Consider the following 22951-nt stretch of genomic DNA (forward strand, 5'->3'; position numbering starts at 1 on the left):
AGTTATTTTTATAAGTGTAATGAATGAATTTGCATATTACAAATTGCTATATTTCATAAACGCTATGTGTAAACCACATGGCCCAGATCTGGTCTGGTCTGTTATATACAGCAGTTTATAAAGGTCAGCAAAGAGAAAAGTTGGTCCACTGATACCTTCTAAAGGCTTTAAAAAGCAAACAGGTAGAGTAACTGAATATAAATTAATTAATCAAAATTAGTGCATATATAATTGATGGACAGTAACAAGAAGATTGTTTCATGACTCCTTCTAAGATCTGTCATTTAACAGATACCAGAAGGGTGGAGGGAGAGGACTAAGTTTTATCATCCTGGGTAGTGTATTTACTATCTCCAGGGGCTGCACTTCTTATCTCTACAATTCACTGTGACACTAGTGTGGGTCTTTCTCTTGCAGGGCATTCTGATGTGACCATGACCTTCTGCATTGGCCTTAACAAATGCAACCAGGAAAGATGGCCGGCAATGCTAGTCCTGTCATCTGTTCTAAAATATTTCATTCTGTCAATAGTTTAGTCTGTTATGCAGGAGTAGTATCAGATACAAAATGTTCTAACAGATGCAAAACCAAAATAGCACAGAGAACTGAAAAGATTAGTTCTCGAAGGGCTAACTTCATAATTTTGAGAGAACAAATTAGTTGTAATTCCATACATCCCTGCATTTTTACTCTGGTATATCAAACACCTTATCCTACCAACTCTTCTGTGGCCACAGCTTAAAAATAAAACTTCCTTTGGCTGCAAGAAGACTAAGGATTCTGTATTTCTATTACTGAATTACATTTTGCTGTCACAAAATGACCACAGTCTAGCAATAGAGGAGGTGGTGTGTCCTTCAGAAACTGGTGAGGAAAATCGGGCATTATTTATTTATAAAAATGAGAGGAAAAATCCGACACAAATACACACATGCATACCAGTATAAATACTTATATTTGGCAACAGTTCCGGGGTGTCTTCTGTTCTCCACTCTGAAGCTAATTTAAACTGAAGTATTCATAATAAGCAGTACATTTCTTATCCAAAGCACTGAACTAGTAGTGGTTTTAAGTATAGAGGACTTTTTGAAGAGAAAAGAGAAACATGCAGACAACTGACTTGGGCAGAAACACTGGGATTAAGCATCGAAAGGGGTAAGGGTCTCCTCTGTCCTGTGCAGTTTAACCAAGTGCAACCCAGCTGTCTTCTGTGTCACAGCAATGCATGAGGTGTGTAGCCACTCTTTCGGTCATATCTATATCCAGTCCAAAAGACAATTGCAGAGAAGCCGGAGTGTTCAGACGCATTGGTCTCTGCCCCAGTGGCTGTTCAGTTGTTTAAGACTTACTAGACTGAATGACCCATCCTTGCTATGGCAATGCTGTCCTTCGCTGCAAGCAGCAGGTAATGATGACAGTGCCTGCCTGATGTGAGCTAGTCTGGTCAGGGCTGTGGTCCTCCTCTCAGCTCTTTCCCCAGGTATGAGCACTGCTGCACTGACTCACTCTGCCCTTACCTATTTCCACTGCTGTTCTCACCACAGTGCTCTCTCTGTCTTTCCTGTTTCTGTAAGAGGCATTTTGGATCACCCTTTGCAGTGTCTGAGTGCCTTGCAGGAGGATCAGTAGCATACCTTATTCCTAGCCTGTGATCCTGTCCATTTCTTGTTCAGGCATTATGTTCAGTCTAACTACAAAATAGCTGTACATAAAAATGTATGTATATGAGAAGATTTTCATATGATAACACAGCTGGCATGCAGAGCAGCCTGACTACTGAGCTGTCTGTGCTTTCTGCATTGTGCTGATACCAGCCAGGCTCCTTCTCTTGGAGGTCCTAGGCAGTGCTGAATTTGATCGCCAGAACACCTTTCTTATGAGCTCCCAATTTTTACAGTTAACTTACAAATAACTTCAAAAAATTTAGTCGTTTCTATTGTATGTTTCCTTTTTTCATTTGGGAAAGGTAATTTCACCTTTCATTTTCATTAGCATATATTTGGGAAGGGTAATGAATCAGATTCACTAAGCCGGGCGTATATACAGTAGGATCCAGCAGCCTGTACTGTTTGGCAGTATAGAACAGGAAAGCACTTTCACTATTTAGTCATCCAAAAGGCAAGCGTAACTACGTATTCCCAGATTTCTGTAGCACATACCAGGAAACAATTTTATCTCTAGTCATCTCCATGGGAAGCAGGTGGTGTTTTTCTCATTTGCACAGTTTCATGCTAAGTTCTCTCAACTATTTCCTATTTCCTCCTGAAAATAGTAATGAATGTTTCTTTATCAAAGAAGTTTGTGTTACGGAATCTATTATAATAATTTAAATAATTTCTTTTTATCCAAGGGGTTTTATCTCTGGGCTTTACAAAGTGTTCAAAGGACGTTAATTGTAAAATTTAATTTTGGTTTACTTGATTTTTAAATAACCTGTAGGGGGGTTTTGTTGGCTTGGGTTTTATTACCAGGTCTCTTGGTTAAGCAATGTCATACTTCCCAGAAAGGGAAAAGCCATACAATCTTTAGACATCCTTCTATATCTGTGATTGGTGAAACTTCTTTACAAACTTAGCCAAAGATGCAGAATAATGTGTGTCTATCCAACAAAGGAGTGCAGGGGAAAAAATTGAAAGCTCAGGAGGAAACATGATGTTGGTAGGGGTGCCCCATGTTTTAAGATAGCCCTTGAAAAAACAATTGAAGTAAGTATTCCTAAAGGAAGGAGGTACTTCCATTCTAAGAAGCTATCAATAACATTTTTACTTAGGAGCATTTATTTTTCACTGGATGTCTAGAAGAAAGGTAAATAATAGATGTCATGCAAGTGTGTTCTCAAGCTGCTGAGGCATAGGCACAGATGTCCTGATACAGAAACATATTCCACATGTACCACTTACTCCAGATATTCTCTTCTGTTTAAAGAGATCCTTTAGTATGGCATAATCTTTTTGTCAGTCAGAGACCATAAGCACAGGGAGAGGGTAAGAAATTCTGACTACAGTTCTCACAGAAGGGCCAAAGATAGAATCTGATTCCCGTTACAGAAGCTCCTCTGCTCTAGCCCTGCTCCTCCATATGCTTCTTCACTGAGGCCTGTTAATGCCAGGTGCCCTCCCATAGCTTGGAGAAAAGTGTTTTCATAACTCAGGAGAAATGATGCATGTCTGAAAATATGCAGAATGATAAACTGTCCCCTGAGGCAAACGCTGCTATTGTGTACAATTGAAGAAGAGCTGAAAGGTGATCTAGGCAGAACATTATCAAATGAAATTACAACAAAAAAAGGAAGAATTTATTTTCAAAATGTACATCAGTGATTTTATTTATCTAAACTGCAGAGTTATATAATGCAGTATAAGGCAGCCATTTGTTACACACACTTGGATTCAAAAAGGGCCATCTCTGCATACTGAAAGCATCTTTACTGAAATAAAACCCAATAGAAAGATCATCTACCGTTCTATTTTTATTGTTAATTTGAACCCAGCAGAAAATTGTTGATATTTACAGAATAATGCAAAAGTGCAAGGTTGCAGGAAATGGCATAATTATTCCCAAAGTTCAGACTAGAAGTAGGAATAAAGGAGTCTTTTCAATTTTTTCCCATCTTTCCATCTATTTTTTGGTAAGGAAATAATATTTAATTCACAGATGTAGGTATTGTAGTAGGTTTTACACAAATGAAAAGGTAGTAGTATAAATTGTGAAGATGAAAATCTGAAATGAGCAATGTTTCCCATCATAGTCTAGATAACACTGAAGCAATACAGCAGGGAGAAATAAGGTAAAGATATGAGCAAAAAGGAGATACTCTGCATTGAGTTAAATAAACCAATGTCACGTAGTAAATACCTGTCAGAGTTTCCCCTTAACACCTCTGCAGCCAACTTTTCAGCCATGCTCATTTATGTGAAAAGTGTATGTGTACTCCCCAAACAAAACAAACAAAATAAACTAACACTTTGGCCAGAATTTTGGAGGGAGTATCTATGTGTGTGTCCTTGCATAAATGCATTAACTTTATATCTTTGAAGAGAGGAGACTCTTACGTGGGTAGGAAAATGCAAAGGTGGTGTAAGATTTCATGGATTCGTAGACAGGTTTTTGTTATTTGGAACATATGGCTATTTTGTCAGACTACATGTCAGTATGTGCGTCTTTTTCTTGGATATCCACAGTTGCTTCTGGTCCACTCATTCTGGTTGAAATATGTAGCTGATTTTGTCTTTTCTTCCTCAAGTAGAAATAAACTATACTTCCAGCTCCAACAATAGAAAAGGCTAGAAGAACGAACAGCCAAATGATACCGGTGGAAAGTACTTTCTTCATTTTCCCTTCTGTAAGTGGACGAAATAGAATCAACACCTTTGATCTTAAGATATTTCAGAATCCATTAATAAATGGTATTTCTTCAACTAAAAGTCAGACAAATGCAACATGTGTGTAGATTTTCAGTTCAGCAAGTGGGTTTTTTTAACTAACAAAACCAAATAAAACATAATTAAATCTGATCAAAAAATAGTTTACTTCAGAATTACCTCTATTTCCTATATCTAGAGACAGATGAAGTTTATTGATTTTTTTTTATTTTTAAATATTCTCAAAATTAAATCTAGAAACTATGTAATTATATTCTTGTTGTATTTGAGCATCTCCTTATAATTCTACTTAAAAGGAAGTATGCTTACCTCTATTTTCTGGAGACATCTCTGTGTTTTCAGGAGCTTTCAGAAGGAAAAGAAATATATTTATTCTGAATGCTTTTTTAAAAATGAGGCAATTTAAAGTTTAAAGATGCTCCTGAATATTCCCCCTAAATCCACCTGCTGATGACAATTGTGCTCCTGGAGAGATGGAGCTAAACATGTGTAAATCTCTAGTAGAATGCTCTGCTCTTTCCTTCCAAGAGCATCTGACCTCCTCGGTCAAGATACCCAGCAAGGCATGAGATTAGAGGCAGATATTTTTACCTCTAAAAGTGTGCTCAAATATGTTCATTTCTCAGAAACTGCCTACAGGTTATTTAATAATTTTAAGGTGTTTTCTGAAACATGGAAAATTTCCTGAGTGGATGTCTCGAGTGTTAGAAATATGTCATGAGAACTTTAGTTGAGCTGAAAAGGATCTTCTGTGAGTTTAACCCCTTCTGTCAGAGACAACCATTCCATGTGGCTGTGGTTCTATGGTAATTGTATTTCCTAAACTTATCAGGTAAGGGAAAGGTGAACAGGAATATGAAGTTTAACCAAACAAAATGTTCGTGGTCGGGACCGCTTTCATTTAATCTCAGCTGGTAATCAAACTCATGCGTTTTCTTGCAGATGACAATTTTGCTAACAGGAGTACCGGCATTTTATTAAACATGATTGCATCACACTGTAGTTAAAGAGTGCCAGAAAAAAATGTATGTTATTGTATTCCTCTAATCCATGAGCTCAGAGAACAGTAATGAAAGGAATCACCAATTCCAGCTTTTCATTGCACTCATCAGAACAAGATTTTATTTTGGAGTATATATTCAGCTGAAATTAAACAAAATGTTGCTTTTGAACTTATACTGATGGTATTTGAGGGAAAATTCTACTGAAAACTGCCTTTTTATTAAAAATGGGTGGTCTTTGACCATTCTTTTGCCTAAACGTAGGGGTCTGAAGTTTCATGATGGCTAACGTCAGGCTGATGGTAGTTTTATAGGCCTTATGGGAGATGCAGCTTTCTGAGGAGGCAGTCGGAAGCCATGTGGGGCTGCTCAGTATTTAGGCAGTTGAATCCTGCTATTAGGGACAATTGGTTTTGCACACAAATCTATATTGTTTTACACTTTTATGTTATACAGTGACAATACATTATCAGGCATTATTAACCTTAATGTATTAGAAATATTACGTACTTTTTGTTTTTTTACAGATATATCCTTTTTTGAAAGAACAGACATTGGTGTTCCAGTAGCCAGACAATGCACATACTTCTCCACACTCTTTATGCTTTCTGTTTGAAGGTTCTCCCATTTGCCAGTTGACAAAATCCATTGCAGATTTGTCTGTCCACGTCCACTGTCCTAATAGTTAAAATGAGCATATATGTATAAAATACAGGGGTTCAGACAGATAGAATAAGTTGTGATGGGGAAAACAAAAATTTATAACATGAATAGGTGGTTAAATGTTTCAGTTACATTCCTAAGCATATATAAGCATGCTTTGAAATAAACTTTGTGTATTTTTAATATATGTGTACTTTCAAGTATACAAAATTGCTTTCGTTTTAATATAACGTGTCATCATATTGTATGATATAATAATGTATTATTAAATATTGAAGATATTACCTCTGTCATTTTCCTTTAGCCCTATCCAAAAATTTGGTGATTTTCCATGGAGTATCTTAATGGTGTCTGACAAGAAGTTTGCTTCAGTATAGTCTCCTACTGATACCAAATCAGCAGCTGAAAAAATATTAATGAATATATGACAATGTCTCATTTCCTTACAGCTTAAGTCAATAAACACATAAAAGATATGCAAAAAGATAAAAAAGACACTGATTCTTGCACATAATATTCACTAGTCTCATTACGGTTTTTATATTGCTGTATTGTATTTTGAGCGTGACTATGAGCTGTATGGATGCAAATCAGCACAAAGGCATGGGTTCTTGTTTAGCCTTTGGTATTTCAGAGAAGAAAAATTGCTCTCCTGCAATACTTTTTGGACATATCCAACCACATCCTGGAACATGATGCAAGCAGGCTGAAAGTGGCATATATGATGTAGTCAGCACTGTGCGTGTTGCTGCTACAGCTCTGTCACCCACCAGTGGCTGGGCAGCATTTTTGGCAGTGCCTGATGCTATGTACTGCAAGGGTAGATAGGATGTGTAAACAGCTAGAGGGTGTGGTCCAGGAGATGTCCAGAAGTTGATTTATAATTGCCATATGCACTGGCATTACAAATATACAAAGCTGTGTTGGGGTCTTCAGGAAATGACCACATTCCTGGCCTGGCCAATGGGTAGAGGATAGGCAAAAGTGTAGGAATTTAGAATATGGACCAATATCCAAATGCAGCCTTTTGTTCTGTTTATTAATGTAATGCTTATTTTTTCTAGTAATTATGTGATTTATCTTTCTACAGAACCATTTCAGGAATTTTGTTAACACACAGCAGTAAAGTAAAATGCTTTTGCAAAGCTATTTTTTCTGTTTAGTCATAGGTCAGTGTTTTCATACATACGAGGAAGTGCTGCTAAAAATCCTTGTTTCTTTCTTACAATTAAAAGGCTGTCACTCGGACATGTAGTGCAAAGGTATAGGATGTTTCTTATTCTTACACTGAAATGCATGCTGCATCACAGCAATTCTCAGTGAACAGTCAGGAAAAAGAAGAAATGTGGAGTAACACGTCTTTTCCTCTCCCTGATCACATACAGCTCTTCTCTTCAGATCGTAGACAGCAGTGGGGGCGGTTCCAGAGCAGAAGCTGCATGGCTAGGAGTGTTTTACTGGTTCATGAAAGCTGAACAACTCCTCCATCTCGTTTGTTGTCCAGCCAGTGAGATCCAATTCATAAACTGTCCCCTGGAACTAACAAAGACAACTTTTCTATAAGTTTGTGTCTCCTAGTTTACACTGTGTGCAGATTCCCTCTTGTCTGGGGAAGGGAAAGCTAACCCTGCAGTCTGTGCCTTAGTGGAACCTGAGAAGTGTTTGTCTCCATACCCAGTTACTGATTTCCATAAAGCTAGTAGGAATTTCATATTTTTGAGGTATTCCTATTTCACCTGGTATTTGAGATATCAGATGCCTCTGTCTTTGACAAAGTTTAGTTTTACTGTGAAAAAGCATGCTCAGAAGAGCAAGCTAAAAGCATTGTTTAAAGATTTAAAGTAATTTAAGATTTGCTTAGCAATATCACCCATTATTTTATATGTTTAATTACATCCTCAGTCTTTCTATAACAAAACACTTACCTAGTCGGGCACATTCCTGATGAGCTTGAGACCAGCTTCTTTTCCTGGAGGCCTCAAAGTAATAGCAGTGACCATGGAAAGGTATCCAAGATTTGTGTCCTCTTGATTCAGGGCATTTTCCAGGAAGTTGTGGGGGCTCAGTAGGGGCCATTACTGATAAGAGATCCAGTAGTTGGAATACAGTTATTTTGTAAAATTTGTTTTCCCCATTATACTAATAAGACAAAACTAAACAGTCTATATCAGGTTTGCCATCATAGAAAAAAATAATCATACTAAAAAGAGCTTGAATATTATTTTGATTTTGTGTTTGAGAGCATATTTTACTTCATATTTATTTATCAAGGTGATTAGGAAGATACACTAGTTATAAGAAGTATAGATTCTGTCTAATGATGATTTTTGTGATTATTCCACTTAATAAAATATCCAGCTAGTTTACTTGCATAAATATCTGCCTAATTAGTTAAAACTGCTATTTTAAAAATGTCTTCTGACACTTCAGTCTCATTTTTTGGCAGGATCAAAACCTTATAGGATAAACTGTGACTGTGAATGAAAGTGTTGGTATAACTAAACATGACTAGCAGGATTTTTTATTAAACTGCATCCTGAATAAATTCTGTAGTGATTGATATAATAGGAAGATGTTGGATGAGAAGATAAATGCAGATGGAACGAAAATTACATGTTCTGCCAAATTACATTTTCTTCCTGTGAGACTTCTACAGTCTATTTCTTTCCCTATTAAAGAACGTTCAGCTCTCAAATTAGATTTCCAGTATATTAAAGTGGAAAGAGACATTATATATCAAATCTGAGGATTTTTGTCAAATTACAACATCATAGAAAGTAATTTTGCATGCAATTCTAAATTTTCTAATGGTTCAAAATCTTCCATAATGTGACAAAACCAAGAATATCGCTAAATTGTGAAATCATATTTATACTTTTTCTATAGAAATCGTAGAATTTTGTGTTTGGAAGGCTCCTCAAGGGGTTATTTACTTCATCTTTGTGCTCAAAGGTGACACGAATTTGATGTATAATTATATAATTTCTATCAGATATTTGTCCGGTCTGTTCTTAGCAACCTGTAGTGATGGAGATTCCCTGACCTGTCCAAAGTACATGTTAAAGGCTTCTGTACTTTTAGATTAGAAGGTTTTCCTTGCTGTATTTAAGCTGTTACTCTTTTCTAACTCACATCAGACATAGGGAAGAATTTATTCCATTCCTTATGTCTTGTTTTTAATACTTAAAATTGATAATCTGGTTTCTCTTAGTCTTTTGTCCAACTGCAGTTATAATCCTTCCTTTTAATTCTTGTTTCCTGTTCATCTGAAAACCCTAGCTGACCGAGAGCCTTTTCAAACTTTGGTACCCCAAACTGGATACAGAAGTTCATCTGATGCCTAATCAAAACAGATCTCACAGCAAGTGAATGACTTTTCCTATTAGAACGAATAGTTAAGAAATTAATGAGTATTCAATTCTTTGTTTCTTAGGCTTTTTGTAATTATTATTATTATTAATTGATCTACTTCTGGGAAGTATTCATGTCAATATTTAGAGCTAGTTAGTTAGACTCTTGTCTTCCTGTATAGTAGTGTATAAAACAAGTATTTTGGCAGTAGCTTACTATATTTTGCACAATTGATAAATCTACACACCCTCTAGTTAAACATTATATTTAATTGCTTACCATCTGATTTTTTACAAACAGAAAAGAGTTTTTCCTGGCAAGAAGCTGTCTTCCAGGTGCCATCGGTGTCAAAGTAGACACATGCTAATGTCTGTTTTGGTTCCCCACTGGACCACTTGCTGTAAACTAATCTCCATCTGTCAGTCCATTGATATTTGCCATTGGTCTGGAAGCAAAATCTATACATTAGTTTCAAGGCTGCTGAGAGTGACCTAGCTACTACATGGGATCCTCAAGAGGACTGTCATGTAACCAGTATGGAATTGTATGCTTGCTAGTGCCCCCTTTTTGTGCTTGTAAATGCTAACTGCAACCAAAGGTACAGTGTCTGTTATCTACAAATATGAATACAGATTATTTTTCTCCTGCCCTCCAAAAAGTATGTAACATTAAATCAGAGCATTTTTCAAGCATTGGAAAATGGAAGGGAAAAGAAGGGAGGCATGAGAGAAGACATAAGACTGAGAGTCAGAGAAGACATGCTGGTACGACCACCCAATGATCTCCATAGGAAATGGGACTGTGGGTGAGCGTGTTCTTAATAAGCAGCGCTGATACCCATCACTTTTGTTGTTGTTATCGTGACTATGATTCATGGGAAAGAGTGTACCATGTCAAAACACACCTACCATCCAAATGTTCACCCTCCCCTGTCATACAACTGATGTAGACATCTCACAAACAGAAAGGATTTTTTTCCCATAATATTCTAACTTCTTAATGGAAGCAATGAGTCCAATTGCATTTCCAAATGAAAAAATATATCAGTTGATCAATATGTACCATATCACATAGACTCCAGATTCCTTTAACTGATTTTTACCCCTGTTTATGTCCACAGCTCTATTTTGCTACTGCTACTGTAAATGAGACTACTCTACTAGAATGTGTGAGCATGAACTCATATGTGAAAACCATTCCTTTGCAGGTCTCAGATGTGCGACCTGAGATAACATGTCACTGATCCCTGAGGTACATAAACACATGGCAGGAGGGCAGGATGCATGTTGTTCCTGGAATATCTTTTAGGTTAAAATAAACTCAAAATGTGGAAGATTTTACAATTTATATTTGAGACCCTTTAAATGACTCAGCACGCAGCATTGGTATATATTGGTTTGCAGGAGCATTTCCTTTTATTAAAGCATGTAAGAGTTCTTAGTTCATTAAAATCTCCCCTGTATGAGCCTTATTTGAGGAACTCAAGTGTAAATGGGTACTGTACTGATGTAACATGCTGTTTTCAGCACTATACTGGCAGAATTTCCTATAAGTTACAAAATGAGAACATAAAGTAAGATCAGGTCCACTGTCAGTTTGACTACCTGTATGTAATGTGTGTGTTCTTACCGCATTGCTGTTAAGACCAATCCACAGAGGCTCTCCATATTCCTGTGCAAGTAAGAACAACAGTGCCTGGCTATATGGGTCTAAAATGCTGGCAAGTTCTGAGGCATTGTTATTGCAGTTTTTCTGTGCTTCCTCCCAGTTCATTTTGGAATGGGTAACAGAATAGCTAATGCCACCAGAATGGTCAAAAGCGAAGTCCAGCACTGTTGCTGATGACTTAAAGAGTTCAGGATCTGTAGGAATAAGAAAAGACATTTACAACCTGCTGCACCACCTGGACGCTCACAAGTCTATGAGGCCAGATGGGAAGCACCCGAGAGTGCTGAGGGAGCTGGCAGAGGAGCTCACCAAGCCACTTCCCGTCATTTATCAGCAGTCCTGGTTAACAGGGGAGGACCCAGATGACTGGAGGCTTGCCCATGTGATGCCATCTACAAGAAGGGCCAGAAGGAGGATTCAGGGAACTACAGGCCTGTCAGCCTGACCTTGGTACCAGGAAAGAGCTGTTCTGGAGCTGTTCATCTTGAGTATATTATGTTGTCCTGGGCATGTGCAGGACAACCAGGTGATTAGACCCAGCCAGCGTGGGTTCATGAAAAGCAGGTCCTGCCTTACCAACCTGATCTCTTTCTATGACCAAGTGACCCACCTAGTGGATGCAGGAAAGGTTATGGATGTTATCTACCTGGACTTTAGTAAAGCCTTGGGCACTGTCTGCCACAGCATTCTCCTGGAGAAACTGGTGGATCATGGCTTAGACAGGTGTACTCTTTGCTGGGCAAAACACTGGCTGGGTGGCTGAGCCCAGAGAGTTGTGGTGAATGGAGCTAAATCCAATTGGCAGCCAGTAATGAGTGGTGTGCCCCAGGGCTCACTTTGGGGGACAGTCTTGTTTAATATCTTTATCAATGATGTGGATGGGGGGGTCGAGTGCACCCTCAGTAAGTGTGATGACACCAGGTTGGGTGGGTTTGTTGATCTGCTTGAGGGTAGGAAGCCTCTGCAGAGGGACCTGGACAGGCTGGATCGATGGGCTGGAGCCAACTGTAAAGGTTTAACAAGGCCAAGTGTCAGGTCCTGCACTTTGGTTACAAGAACCCCATGCAACACTACAGGCTTGGGGAAAAGTGGCTGGAAAGCTGCCCAGCGGAAAAGGACTTGGGGGTGCTGGTTGACAGACGGCTGAACATGAGCCAGCAGTGTACCCAGGTGGCCAAGAAGGCCAACAGCATCCTGGCTTGTATCAGGAATAGTGTGGCCAGCAGGAGTAGGGAAGTGATCGTCCCCCTGTACTTGGCACTGGTGAGGCTGCATCTCGAATACTGTGTTCAGTTTTGGGCCCTACAAAGAAGGACATTGAGTTGCTGGAGCATGTCCAGAGAAGGGCAGTGAAGCTGGTGAAGGGTCTGGAGAACAAGTATTATGAGGAGCAGCTGAGGGAGCTGGGGTTGTTTAGTCTGGAGAAGAGGAGGCTGAGGGGAGACCTTATCACTCTCTACAACTACCTGAAAGGAGGTAGTAGCGTGGTGGGTGCTGGTCTGTAGGACGAAAGAAAACGGCCTCAAGTTGCATCAGGGGAGGTTTAGATGGGATATTAGGAAAAATGTCTTTACTGAAGGAGTGGTCATGCATTGGAAGAGTCTGCCCAGAGAGGTGGTGGAGTCACCATCCCTGGAAGTGTTCAAAAAATGTGTACACGTGGCAGTTCAGGACATGGTTTAGGAGACATGGCGGTGTTGGTTTGATAGTTGGACTTGACGGACCTAGAGGTCTTTTCCAACCTTAATGATTCTATGATTATATGAAAAAAACCCACCCCAAGAACAGTTAAATCTGGAGGTACATATTTGACTTGAGTGGCCGAATAACATCTTCATTATTCACAACCGTAGTAGGAATTTACTAATGGAGTGGAACACCTTCTCATTAGTTTCTTATAAGTAACAGATAACTTCAAAACAATGTTCTTGAATAAAGTAATCCATTTCAGCCTCTGAGAAATTTGAATCAGTAAATTCACAGTGTCTTACATTGTAGAATTAAATTTACCCCATCAGTCAAAAACAGCACATCTTCCCCACGTGTTTTCAAAATATTCTTCACAGCTTAGCAGCTTTCTGATTATCAGTCAGGTTTATTTGGATAAATGTAAAACTTACCAGTTATGATATTATCTAGATCATTATGAATGTATCTAATTACATTTTTTGTGGGTTTTACCTGTTTAATTACACTTTTAAAAATGAAATTATTTTGCTTTCCTAAATTCTGATATTTTATTTATCATCCCCTTCTCCAAAACATTGCTAAGTATCACTGTTTTGCAAGATGGGTCCATAGGTTTTACTGATCCTTTACCTAAAAAAAAAAAGACAACTGATCTAAAGCATGTTAAACTAGAAAAGTGATTTTAATTCTTGTGTTATAAATTTCAAGATTAGCTATACAGAACTCACCACTATTCTTCTGGCATATATATCCTGTGGACTTATAACACTCCTCATTCTTCCATTTCCCTGTGTCATCAGCATGACCTCTCTTCAAAGAAACACAATCGAACTGTTGGGGTGACAGAAAGAATATGAATTAATTGATATTAGAAGTTATAAAAGAAGTTGTAAAACAAAGTACTGGGACCCCCTGGATAGTTTCACTATGTGTGTTAACTTCTAAAATCCTAATGTTGCATTTATATTTTCTTCAAAATGAACAGCAAATTACTATGAAAAAGAAAACTTTATTCAGTCTATCCAATCTTTATTCAACCTGTCCATTGCTGCAGTTTTGCCAAGTTCTTTGGCAAAATTGTAGCAATGCCATTTTGTGCTCTGAGATAGCTAGAATACTCAAACATTGAAACTTTTTATTGGTAATCTCAGTGTACAGGTAGATTAACAATTTGGGGAGAAGGCTGAGGCAATGTCTCCAACAAAGCGAGCTGTTTACATAAAGTGATATTGTTCCTCAGATTTAACTTGATGGTAAACACTAAGCGGTATTTGCCTGTTGCAGATTGTGGCCATCTTCTGGATGTAGACTGTGAAACAAAACAGGTTCTACAAGTTTTGGGGAATCTGGAGCCCAGTTGGTATAGGAGACAGCACTTCCATCAGTCCAAACAAAGTTGAGTTCACTGAGTATATCATTCAAGCCAATCCAGAGATCATTTGAAACATCCTTCAATTGGTAAGTGAGAAAAGCTGGAAAAGAGCCAATAGAAATAAAGATGAATATGTCATGTCATCAGTCAAGACACCAGCTCATAACCAAATCATCGAGTAAGTATTTTGTTTAGTTAAAGTCTTGTAAATACATTTTAATCAGCATTTGATCAGAAAATCATCCAAGTTTATGCCAAGCCTTTGCCTGTGAAAAGTCTCAAAGAGTGAAAGTATTTGGAACAATGAAGCAAGACTGGAAGGAAGAAAGATACAAAAAACTTTCCTGATCACCATGTTATCTAATGAGTTCGTTTATGTCAATGCTTGGGATGAGCTGATTGACCATGGGAAATATGTAGTTGTATACTGCTGAAAATGGAAGCCCGTGAGCATGGGCGAGGTGAAAAGTTGCCTTCATCTGACATTCTACTGCTGACTTAAGTTTCAGAGTTTAGGCAGTCATTTCAGAGAGGTATAGTAATATATCCCTTTCTGTTTCTGGCAGAAATAGACCATGGATTCCTTTTCTTCCTCTATGTCTAAAACTAGATATGCCAGGTCTGAGTTTTTTATTTCATGCTAATTCATACCCTATAAATAATGTAAAGCAGTTTGCATGCAACAGGAGGAAGCAACCCTTAGCATGCCCTAGACAGAGGGTTCCAGCTCTTCCAAAAATGTTTCGTGCTATGGCCATATAACCCATATTGAGTATACATACTATAAAATACATACATTTACATACTATCTCTTTTTGCCATGTTCTTCTTTGCAGGAAACGACCACTGTATACAGAATAAACGCTGTCTATTACCTAAAGAGCTGTTGCACTATACCTTGTATTTGTTCATTATGTATGCTCGCCAGGTTTCCTCCAAGGTTTATACAAGTTCTTCTTGCAGTATGCCAGTTTTCATAGGAAGAGCCAAAAAATTTGTAACACTAGGGAAAAATGAGTATAAACTGTTAGTGAATGACAGCAAAAGGAATTTAGGTTTGAATTGCACTAGTTTAAGTAGAAATTAGCCCAGCTCAGACCCACAAAATAATTTTCCAAAGTTAATAGAGACTTGGCTCTGGAATCAAGGCAAAACCATTCACAAATTTGAAATTTACTCTGTGTCTTTCTGTGAGGGATTGAGAATATCACAACGAAAGTCAAACAACCATTTATAAAGCACAATAGGTGTTTGATGAGAATCTAATGTGTTAATCAACTCAGGGATTTTGAGAAGCTGTACTCCATCCTTAGTAAAACATGAAGAAGTGCTAACTCAAAAAGAAAGGCCCAGCCCAGGGTTTCATTTGGAATTGTAAAGTTTCTGAAAAACATTTTTGACCTAGAGCCTATGGTCACTGTGCTCGCATGTGCGTATTCAGCCTTTTTAATTTTACAGCTCTTTTAGTAAGGGAAGTATATGAGTCATGGTTTCTTAAAAAGTGCATAGTCATCATATTACCAATACACATTCACCTTGAAATGGTTTTGGTAATTATAAGAGCGCCTAGAGTGTCCTCTGTATGTTTACAGCTCACCCTCTGCTCTGTGGCACTCCATTAGCACTGTCAGAGAACTATCTTGCATAGTTTGTGCAAAATAACAACTCTGAAAACTGTCACAAAAATGCAAAAAAAGTGTACTGGCATAAACTCCACTGGTGTGAGTGAGCATCCATGGGTGCTTTCGTAACAAGATTTCATATATTAGAAAATAGAACCCTTGCTTAGTAAGCACGTCAAGTTTGTCCCTTTTAGGAAGAGGCAAGCATTACATTGAAGCCTGTTTAGAAAAATGTGGCCTAATTTCTGATTCGTTCCAGCTCAAATGACTGATTTTACAATATAGTTGGTGCTTTCAGTTGAATTCAGTTCAATTTTTTTGAAAGTATTTAGAGTGTAGCAGTTTTTCCAATGTATCTCAGATGACCACTTCTCACGAAAACAAAAGTCTGTAAAACCACTATTTTGCAAGAATTAGGCAACTGGTTCAATTTTTAATGCAACTTTGGATAATCACTGTCAGAAGATATCTGAGAGGCAAAAGGCCTCTTGTATATCTTTAAGTACCTTCCCAAGGACTAATATCATTGTGATTAGGTGGATCTTATCATACCTGATTTTTAAATAAAAGCCAATCTTGAGGACATCCTCCAGGAGGTGAAGGTACCTCTGAAGGAAGGGCTGCCTTTATAAAACTTCTGTGCCTCTCACAGATATAGCCATTTGAAAAACCACAGCTGACATCATTCCACAAGCCTGAAATCAATTTAAATATAAATTATAAGACACTGAATAAGATTGAAATTCGTGGGAAAATGAACTGGCTTCAGTGCTTGTAGGTTCAAAAGCAATCGGCCTGGGAATGTGAGGTAACGTGCTTCAGCTCAACTCTGCCTCCCATCATCACTGCTTATAGGGGGATTTTGGTCCTGCAGTGACTGCAGGAGTAGTGGCCATACAAGATGTCTGATATGGCAGCTCTGTGACCTCTGAGCAGAACCCACCCGAACACCTTTGTTGCACTGAAATATGCAAGTGTAAAGCAACACTATCAGTGAAAACACTATAAAATGTGAAACTCCATATATGTTCTGTTCCTATGCTAAATACTCTCTAATTATTTTTTGAAAGACCAATTTGCTGTTGATTTGAATAGAACACAGTGTTTGTGCAGCTGAAGAATCAGTGATCAAATTGTCCCTGCATTCCCCATTAAAATCAATTTTGTATATTTCACTTTTATGGCTAATATTGCCCCTGAAGAAACCTCAGCTGTAATGCCTGTACTTTATTATGCATATTTTTCCCAATTTCTGGGAAAGAATGGATTAAAGAAGTTTGCAAGATATTTTTAATGAACAGGTTACCCATAAAAGTACTTTTTAAAAAAAGTTGTGTAACTCACCATCCTTTTTATTTAAGACCACACAATTTTCTTGAGCATCTGCAAAGTTGGGCTCACCCTGTGCCCAAGCTGCATAGTGAACCGGGCTTCCATCCATCCAACTGAAAAAAACCCAAAAACAAAACAGTAGCAGTTACTCAGACAATGTTTATGCAGCAGTTCAGAAAAATCTACCTTAACATGCCAAAAATATATATTAAAAAAAATACAGCTGACTCCATCTGCAAATTGAATTTTCATTAAGATTAAAAGGCCTTAGGTAATGAAATCCATGCATGTCAAGTCAAAGAGCAAAAATGCATTTATTTTTAACAGACCTTATCTATCTATTCATGGCATATATATTCCCCATAAAAATGCCATCTGAAACAGTGTCTTTACAACGTAGTTAAACCAAGGGAGAGCATAGATTTCAACATGCTGTATAACTCTCTGAACCTGCATTTAAATCCCTTGCAGTGGTCCCTCCAGAAGGAACTCTGGCAGTACAATACTTCTACAACCGCTTTTTATGAATCTTGACGTAGCTTTTTTACCTACCTAAACTGTCGATCAGCATTCTGAATCAATCCTATGAGATACGACTCCAATTTGCCTTTCTTTAAGATCTAAACACAAAAATGTACTTTTAGTTAGTGCTTTCTAATATTTAGTAGTTATATAATATGAAAAAGTGTAATTTTTGTGCTATGGCAGCAAATAGATGAATACACGTTGTATAAATGATCATGTGTAGTCACCAGAGAGGACCCCAGTTGCAGTAAATACCATACAACACATACTTTTGCTTTATGATCTTTATTACTGCGTTACCAATTTTGGCTGCATTACTGGTATGATCAAAACTTTCAAAGTTGTGTTCTCAATTTAAAAAGAAACAAGAAAGACTTGAGATAAAATTTAGTATAATATTTTTTGGTACTTTCCTGTTCTTAAGCAGCCGTGTAATTCCTGTGTCTCAAGCTGTCTGTCCTCTCCTCTTTTCATACCCTTTCTCACATAATAAAAGTAAGCACCTAACAGTGTGAAACAGAAAGGACGTTGTGTGACCTGGACCAGGTTAAACCTTTCTTTGAAAAGTTGTTTTGTTCAGCAACATGATGTGGTATGTGAGCATCAGAGCTACACTGGCAGTAGCCGCGCATCTATACGTAATGCTATATTCTTGAATATGATATTCAGATGAGAGGTAACCACCCTGGCAAAAGGACAGTTTTCTCAGTGTACACCTAATCTGCCTGTTCATTGCTTCTTGTAATGTTTGGTCATGGGCAGAACTCTATTTAGATTAGAATATACAAGAATATACCCACCCTAGTAAATGGTCAATTCTTTTGTATTTATTTTCCTAAAGAGAAGCTCTATTCTGTAGAATAAATATTTTTCATTGAACATTTAAGTCTAATGCTAATAAATACAGTAATACTACACTACAAGCACATTCTTCTGTACTTCACAAGCATATGCAGCAGGGTATATAGGCCATATATGGTATAACATAGTCAAATTTCCTCTTACACATTTCCACAAAAATTTTCTTTCACTATTATTTCCAATAGTAGCAAGATCTCCATGACTGCTTCTGCAGAATGTTCTGGCTTTCTCCATAGAGGTCTTTTCTGTGCTGAAAAAATATTGTTTGTCCCCTTTTAAAATCCAGCCATCTTCCGTGACTTCATATGCTGCAACACAGGAGAGGAATCTCTGTATTCTTCATGGCCCTTACACAAAGCTGGTGTTGTTACATGATACCGCCCTTTAGATAAGAGGAAATGAACAGAAGTTTACCGGCAGAAGGGCCCAGAGGTTCCGGTTTCAAGGGTGTCCCTGTAATGAAACGGGGAAAAAAAATGAAGATGTAAATTGTTTCTTAATCGTTGAGCCAGTAGAAGTGTTCAATTAGTGGAAATTATCTTAATGCCTATCATTTTTCCATATTTTACATATTCAGGGCAGAATATATTTATATAGTATCTTTGGTGGAGAACAAAAATGGATGCTCACGGAATAACAGCCCTACATCTCTGTTTCGGTAGATTTTTGGTAAGTGCATCTTGTACATCCTGAATGTTGCCTGAATTAGGTGACTGGAGTTAGTCTGAATGAGTGCTTGTTTTTGAAAGAAAACTAAAGAGTGAAAATACTTTACTTCAATGTTGATATACTTTGCACAATAATAAGAAATCCTTTATGGACATTTTCTTGTATCTGAAGAAGAAATCAAATACTAAACACGTTTTTGCTTCAAAATATTTTAAAAATTTTATTAGCATTCATTTGTTTAACTCTGTTTTTCTTTGAAACTACTTTGTGAAGAATAATATTTGCTTGAAAATCCACCAGCTTTTGAGAAATAATTTAAATGAAAAATTTCCACATCACCCAGAATGGGATATTGGAGTAATCTATCTCTAAACATGCAAGGCCAAGAGCTATAAAAATGTAAAACAAATGTCAACTTTCTAATTTTTTTCCAGAGGAATTCATCATAATATTTGTGTTGCTGTATGTGGAAAAACATTAAATGAAGTGTCTGACACACGGGCTTGGGTAAAAAAAATATCATGTCACCTTTTAAAAATAATCTTTTGTATGTTTCATTACAAGATTTAAAAGAAAAAATATGTCTGTTCTGGAAGTACAAAGTATTATGACTATTTCAGCATCTTTCAGTATGACATTATACACTGCTGACTAATGATGGTAATTTCTTCAGGTTATCATTTCTGCCATTCACTCACTAATAATAATTAACAGTATACAACAACTATTGACACTTTTGCTACTGATATTTAGTTGTTCTGATCATGCAGGTGAGGAATTAGAAAGGAAGTTACCAGGAAAGGTATCTTCACAACGTCTTTTTGAGATAGATGCCTATGATTAGTACCTTTTTAAGCATGAGAAGCTGAGACAGCGTGCCTTGGTTGGAATCAGATTATTTTGAATAATTCACCAGGGCAGAAATTATCTTTGTTAGAAAAGTATCACTTTAAACATTAACGCTTACTGCTCATGTGAAGGAGCCTAGAGAGCCACCAAAGCAACACTCTTGTAAGTCTTGGAAATAAAATGTGCAACTCAGTCCAAAGCTATAACTGATTTTTCTCTTATTTCTCTGGGTATCTTTCTCAACAGTAGTTACATCTTGAAAAAAACCACCACAGAAGTATAAATTTAGAGATTTTGCTGCTGGTATGAGAGGAAGATTTGAGCATGCCTATTGCCTTAAGGTATATAAATTCTGAATCTTGGATTACCATCTTTTCATTACACCAAGCGGGTTGTTACAGGAGTTTCTTTTCATGTCGTCTTAAAGGAAGAATGATTGGAGTCTGCTAGTAGTCTTGTTTAAATTAAAGTAGATGACTAATGTATCCTTGTGTAGCATTCAGTCTACACCTGAGTGGAGGAGTGAAGTTTCACTTCACAAATACAGAGGTTTAAAGTAATCTAGTTTGTTGGTTTTTTTTTTAATTTCAGTCCTCTCTTTCTCCCTCTCTGCCCTCTTAGCCCCCAACTTGGAAGTTCCCTACAAGTAAAAGATCCAAAAAACACAGTTTCATGTCAGCCAGAGCTTCTGTTTTGACAAAAGATCTGCTTTTGGGCAGAGTGGTGGATTTTACAAGATAAGCCCCTGAGGTTGCTTTCACCGTATTTTCTATGATTCTAGTTACATAAACAAGTGTATTTTCAGTAAAGCTTATCATATAATATATATTTTAAAATAAAAAAGAGAAATTTTAAGAGTTAAAACACTCTATTCTGAACTTGCATGTCTTGACCTATTTTTCATTATGCAAAATTCCTGTGAAATCAACCAAATTATCTACAAGCATGTAACTTGTAGAACTTACTGTTTTGATAGATTCAGCTTAAATTCCTTCCTAATGTGAGTTTAGAGTAAAAAGTAACCTACCTTTCTTTATTTCACAAATCCAGTTATGACTGTATTCACAGTGTACCTCAATCCATGACATGGGAGGCTCTTCACTGATTGCTCCACAATACTCAAATGCAGTATTGTAAAAATAATGATTTTTCTTATAATTCACCTACCGAAGAAACACAACTTTGGTTTTTATTCTTATCAAACAGGGAAAAAAAGTTGTACTCTGGAAGGAAAAAGAAGTAGCACTGAAGTTTCAAACCACTGCTTACTTTCCTGCTGTGGCTGTGCAGCCTATGTGGGCTATTAAAGCAATATAGTCACTGCACAAGAAAAAAGAAAGGCTCTGGGTTTATGCAGCATTTAACAGACTCCAGCAGTCCCATGTAAACTCAAATCAAATGAGGTTATAAATCAATAGTGGGGGAAAGGAATGTGGAAATATATCAACAGAGACTAATAAAAATCAGGAGACCTTTCTCATATATTGGCCACTTATATAATCATCTCTGTAGCTGCAACTATCACTCCATGTTGGGAATTCTTGTACAACTTTCATCCACACCACTTATGGAAACAGCTCCAACAGCAAAAAAAATCAAAACAGAAAGTAACTGGAAAGGTCAAACACTCACCGGGGATCCGTCACTCCAGGAAAGCCCATGATCAGGATCCAAGCACTGCAAACCTATCCAGAAAGGCTGAGACGATGGGGATTTTTTTCTAGAGTGTGAAAAAAATGTGTCATAGAAAAAGCGGATGTATGTGGTTAGCTCTGTTAAGTTTTGCAAGTTACAATGGATAAGACTCAAATAGAGTAAAAGTTTTAAGAAGAGCAAAATGCCATTGGTCAGCAAACTCCCATTAGCAAGTAAGTGAAGTTCATGCATAAAAATTTTCTAATTTACGAATGGTTGTGTTGAAAACACAGCACATTGTTTTTCTTCATTGTTGTTTTGATTACAGTGTTCTTTGAGAAACAAAATGTTCAGGTTTGCTGGAAGTCGCAATTTAGTTTCAAAATGGTTCAGTGAACAAACTTAGAAATTAGTTTGAAGGAGAAGCATTCAAATTATTTCATTGTCTGGTTGGGTTTTTCTTTTTAATTTAAAAGATTTGTGGATGATGACAAGTCTTAGGAACTCCAAAAATGTCTTGGAAAATGGTACCCGTATGAAATATTTTCTCAGTTCTTTGTCTTATAATTACGATGATAAACAGAGATTTTCAACTAATTATCTCAGGAGCAACTCCAAAATATTTTTTTATTCCTATATAAAGTATTGTTACAACAAAATATCAATTGTTAGATGTTTTGTTTACTTACATTATTAAGTTTTCTATCACTGTTTCTTCTTCCTCACTTCTAATGGCAGCCAGGTCTCCTCCTATTTCTCTGCAGAAATCTCGGGCTTCAAACCATGTTTTCTTTTGGTTTTCTTCTCTCACAAAAACCTATAGATAAAATTTAAGGTAGAACAGTATGTTTACAGCATGTTAAAAATAAATCTGCTGACTGCCTTGTATAAGAAAAATAGGAAAACATTCCACTGCAGTTATCATATATAATATGGACTAAAGAGTATGCTTCTTGGATAACCTTATGTGCGCTGATAGAGTGATAATGGCAGTGATTTCCATGAATAGTTGTGTAAAAGCTTATTACATTTTTGCAATGTGTCAATCTCTGAAGTTTAGATGCCCTATCTATTTTGTGCTCTTCTGTGTCATGAGTAGGATTATTGGAAAAATTAATACTTACTCGGAAGCATGAATTAGTGCTATTGCTTGTATCCCAACCCAAGGGACATTTGGAATCAGAAACGGTTTCAGGAGTAAGAGGAAGAGTAATTTTTTCAGCTAGTTTTTTGCAGAGAAATTTTGCCTTTACTTCACAGTTCTGAACATCCCATAGTCCAGCTGCATTTCCAGTCCTTAGGGCAACACAACCAGCTTCATTCCCTTTGTGA

General features: G+C 37.2%; 1 protein-coding gene across 1 annotated transcript in view; it reads right to left on the reverse strand.

The window, feature by feature from the left end:
* Positions 1-3264: 3264 nt before the first annotated feature.
* LOC142052498 (macrophage mannose receptor 1-like) overlaps positions 3265-22951 on the reverse strand; it is a 33887-nt gene continuing 14200 nt past the window's right edge. Inside the window, exons 12-30 of the mRNA XM_075082691.1 lie at positions 22744-22943; positions 22309-22436; positions 21617-21704; positions 21012-21147; positions 18881-18919; positions 18611-18774; positions 17633-17700; positions 17093-17193; positions 16301-16443; positions 15024-15129; positions 14030-14226; positions 13483-13585; positions 11027-11259; positions 9677-9842; positions 7972-8124; positions 6332-6448; positions 5894-6061; positions 4692-4727; positions 3265-4340 (exon numbers count right to left, since the gene is read on the reverse strand). Of these exons, the coding sequence (XP_074938792.1) occupies positions 4141-4340; positions 4692-4727; positions 5894-6061; positions 6332-6448; positions 7972-8124; positions 9677-9842; positions 11027-11259; positions 13483-13585; positions 14030-14226; positions 15024-15129; positions 16301-16443; positions 17093-17193; positions 17633-17700; positions 18611-18774; positions 18881-18919; positions 21012-21147; positions 21617-21704; positions 22309-22436; positions 22744-22943 (2546 nt within the window). The 3' untranslated portion in view covers positions 3265-4140. The remainder of the gene's footprint in view (positions 4341-4691; positions 4728-5893; positions 6062-6331; positions 6449-7971; positions 8125-9676; positions 9843-11026; positions 11260-13482; positions 13586-14029; positions 14227-15023; positions 15130-16300; positions 16444-17092; positions 17194-17632; positions 17701-18610; positions 18775-18880; positions 18920-21011; positions 21148-21616; positions 21705-22308; positions 22437-22743; positions 22944-22951) is intronic.

Source organism: Phalacrocorax aristotelis, chromosome 2 (assembly GCF_949628215.1).
Source record: "Phalacrocorax aristotelis chromosome 2, bGulAri2.1, whole genome shotgun sequence".
NCBI lineage: Eukaryota > Metazoa > Chordata > Aves > Suliformes > Phalacrocoracidae > Phalacrocorax > Phalacrocorax aristotelis.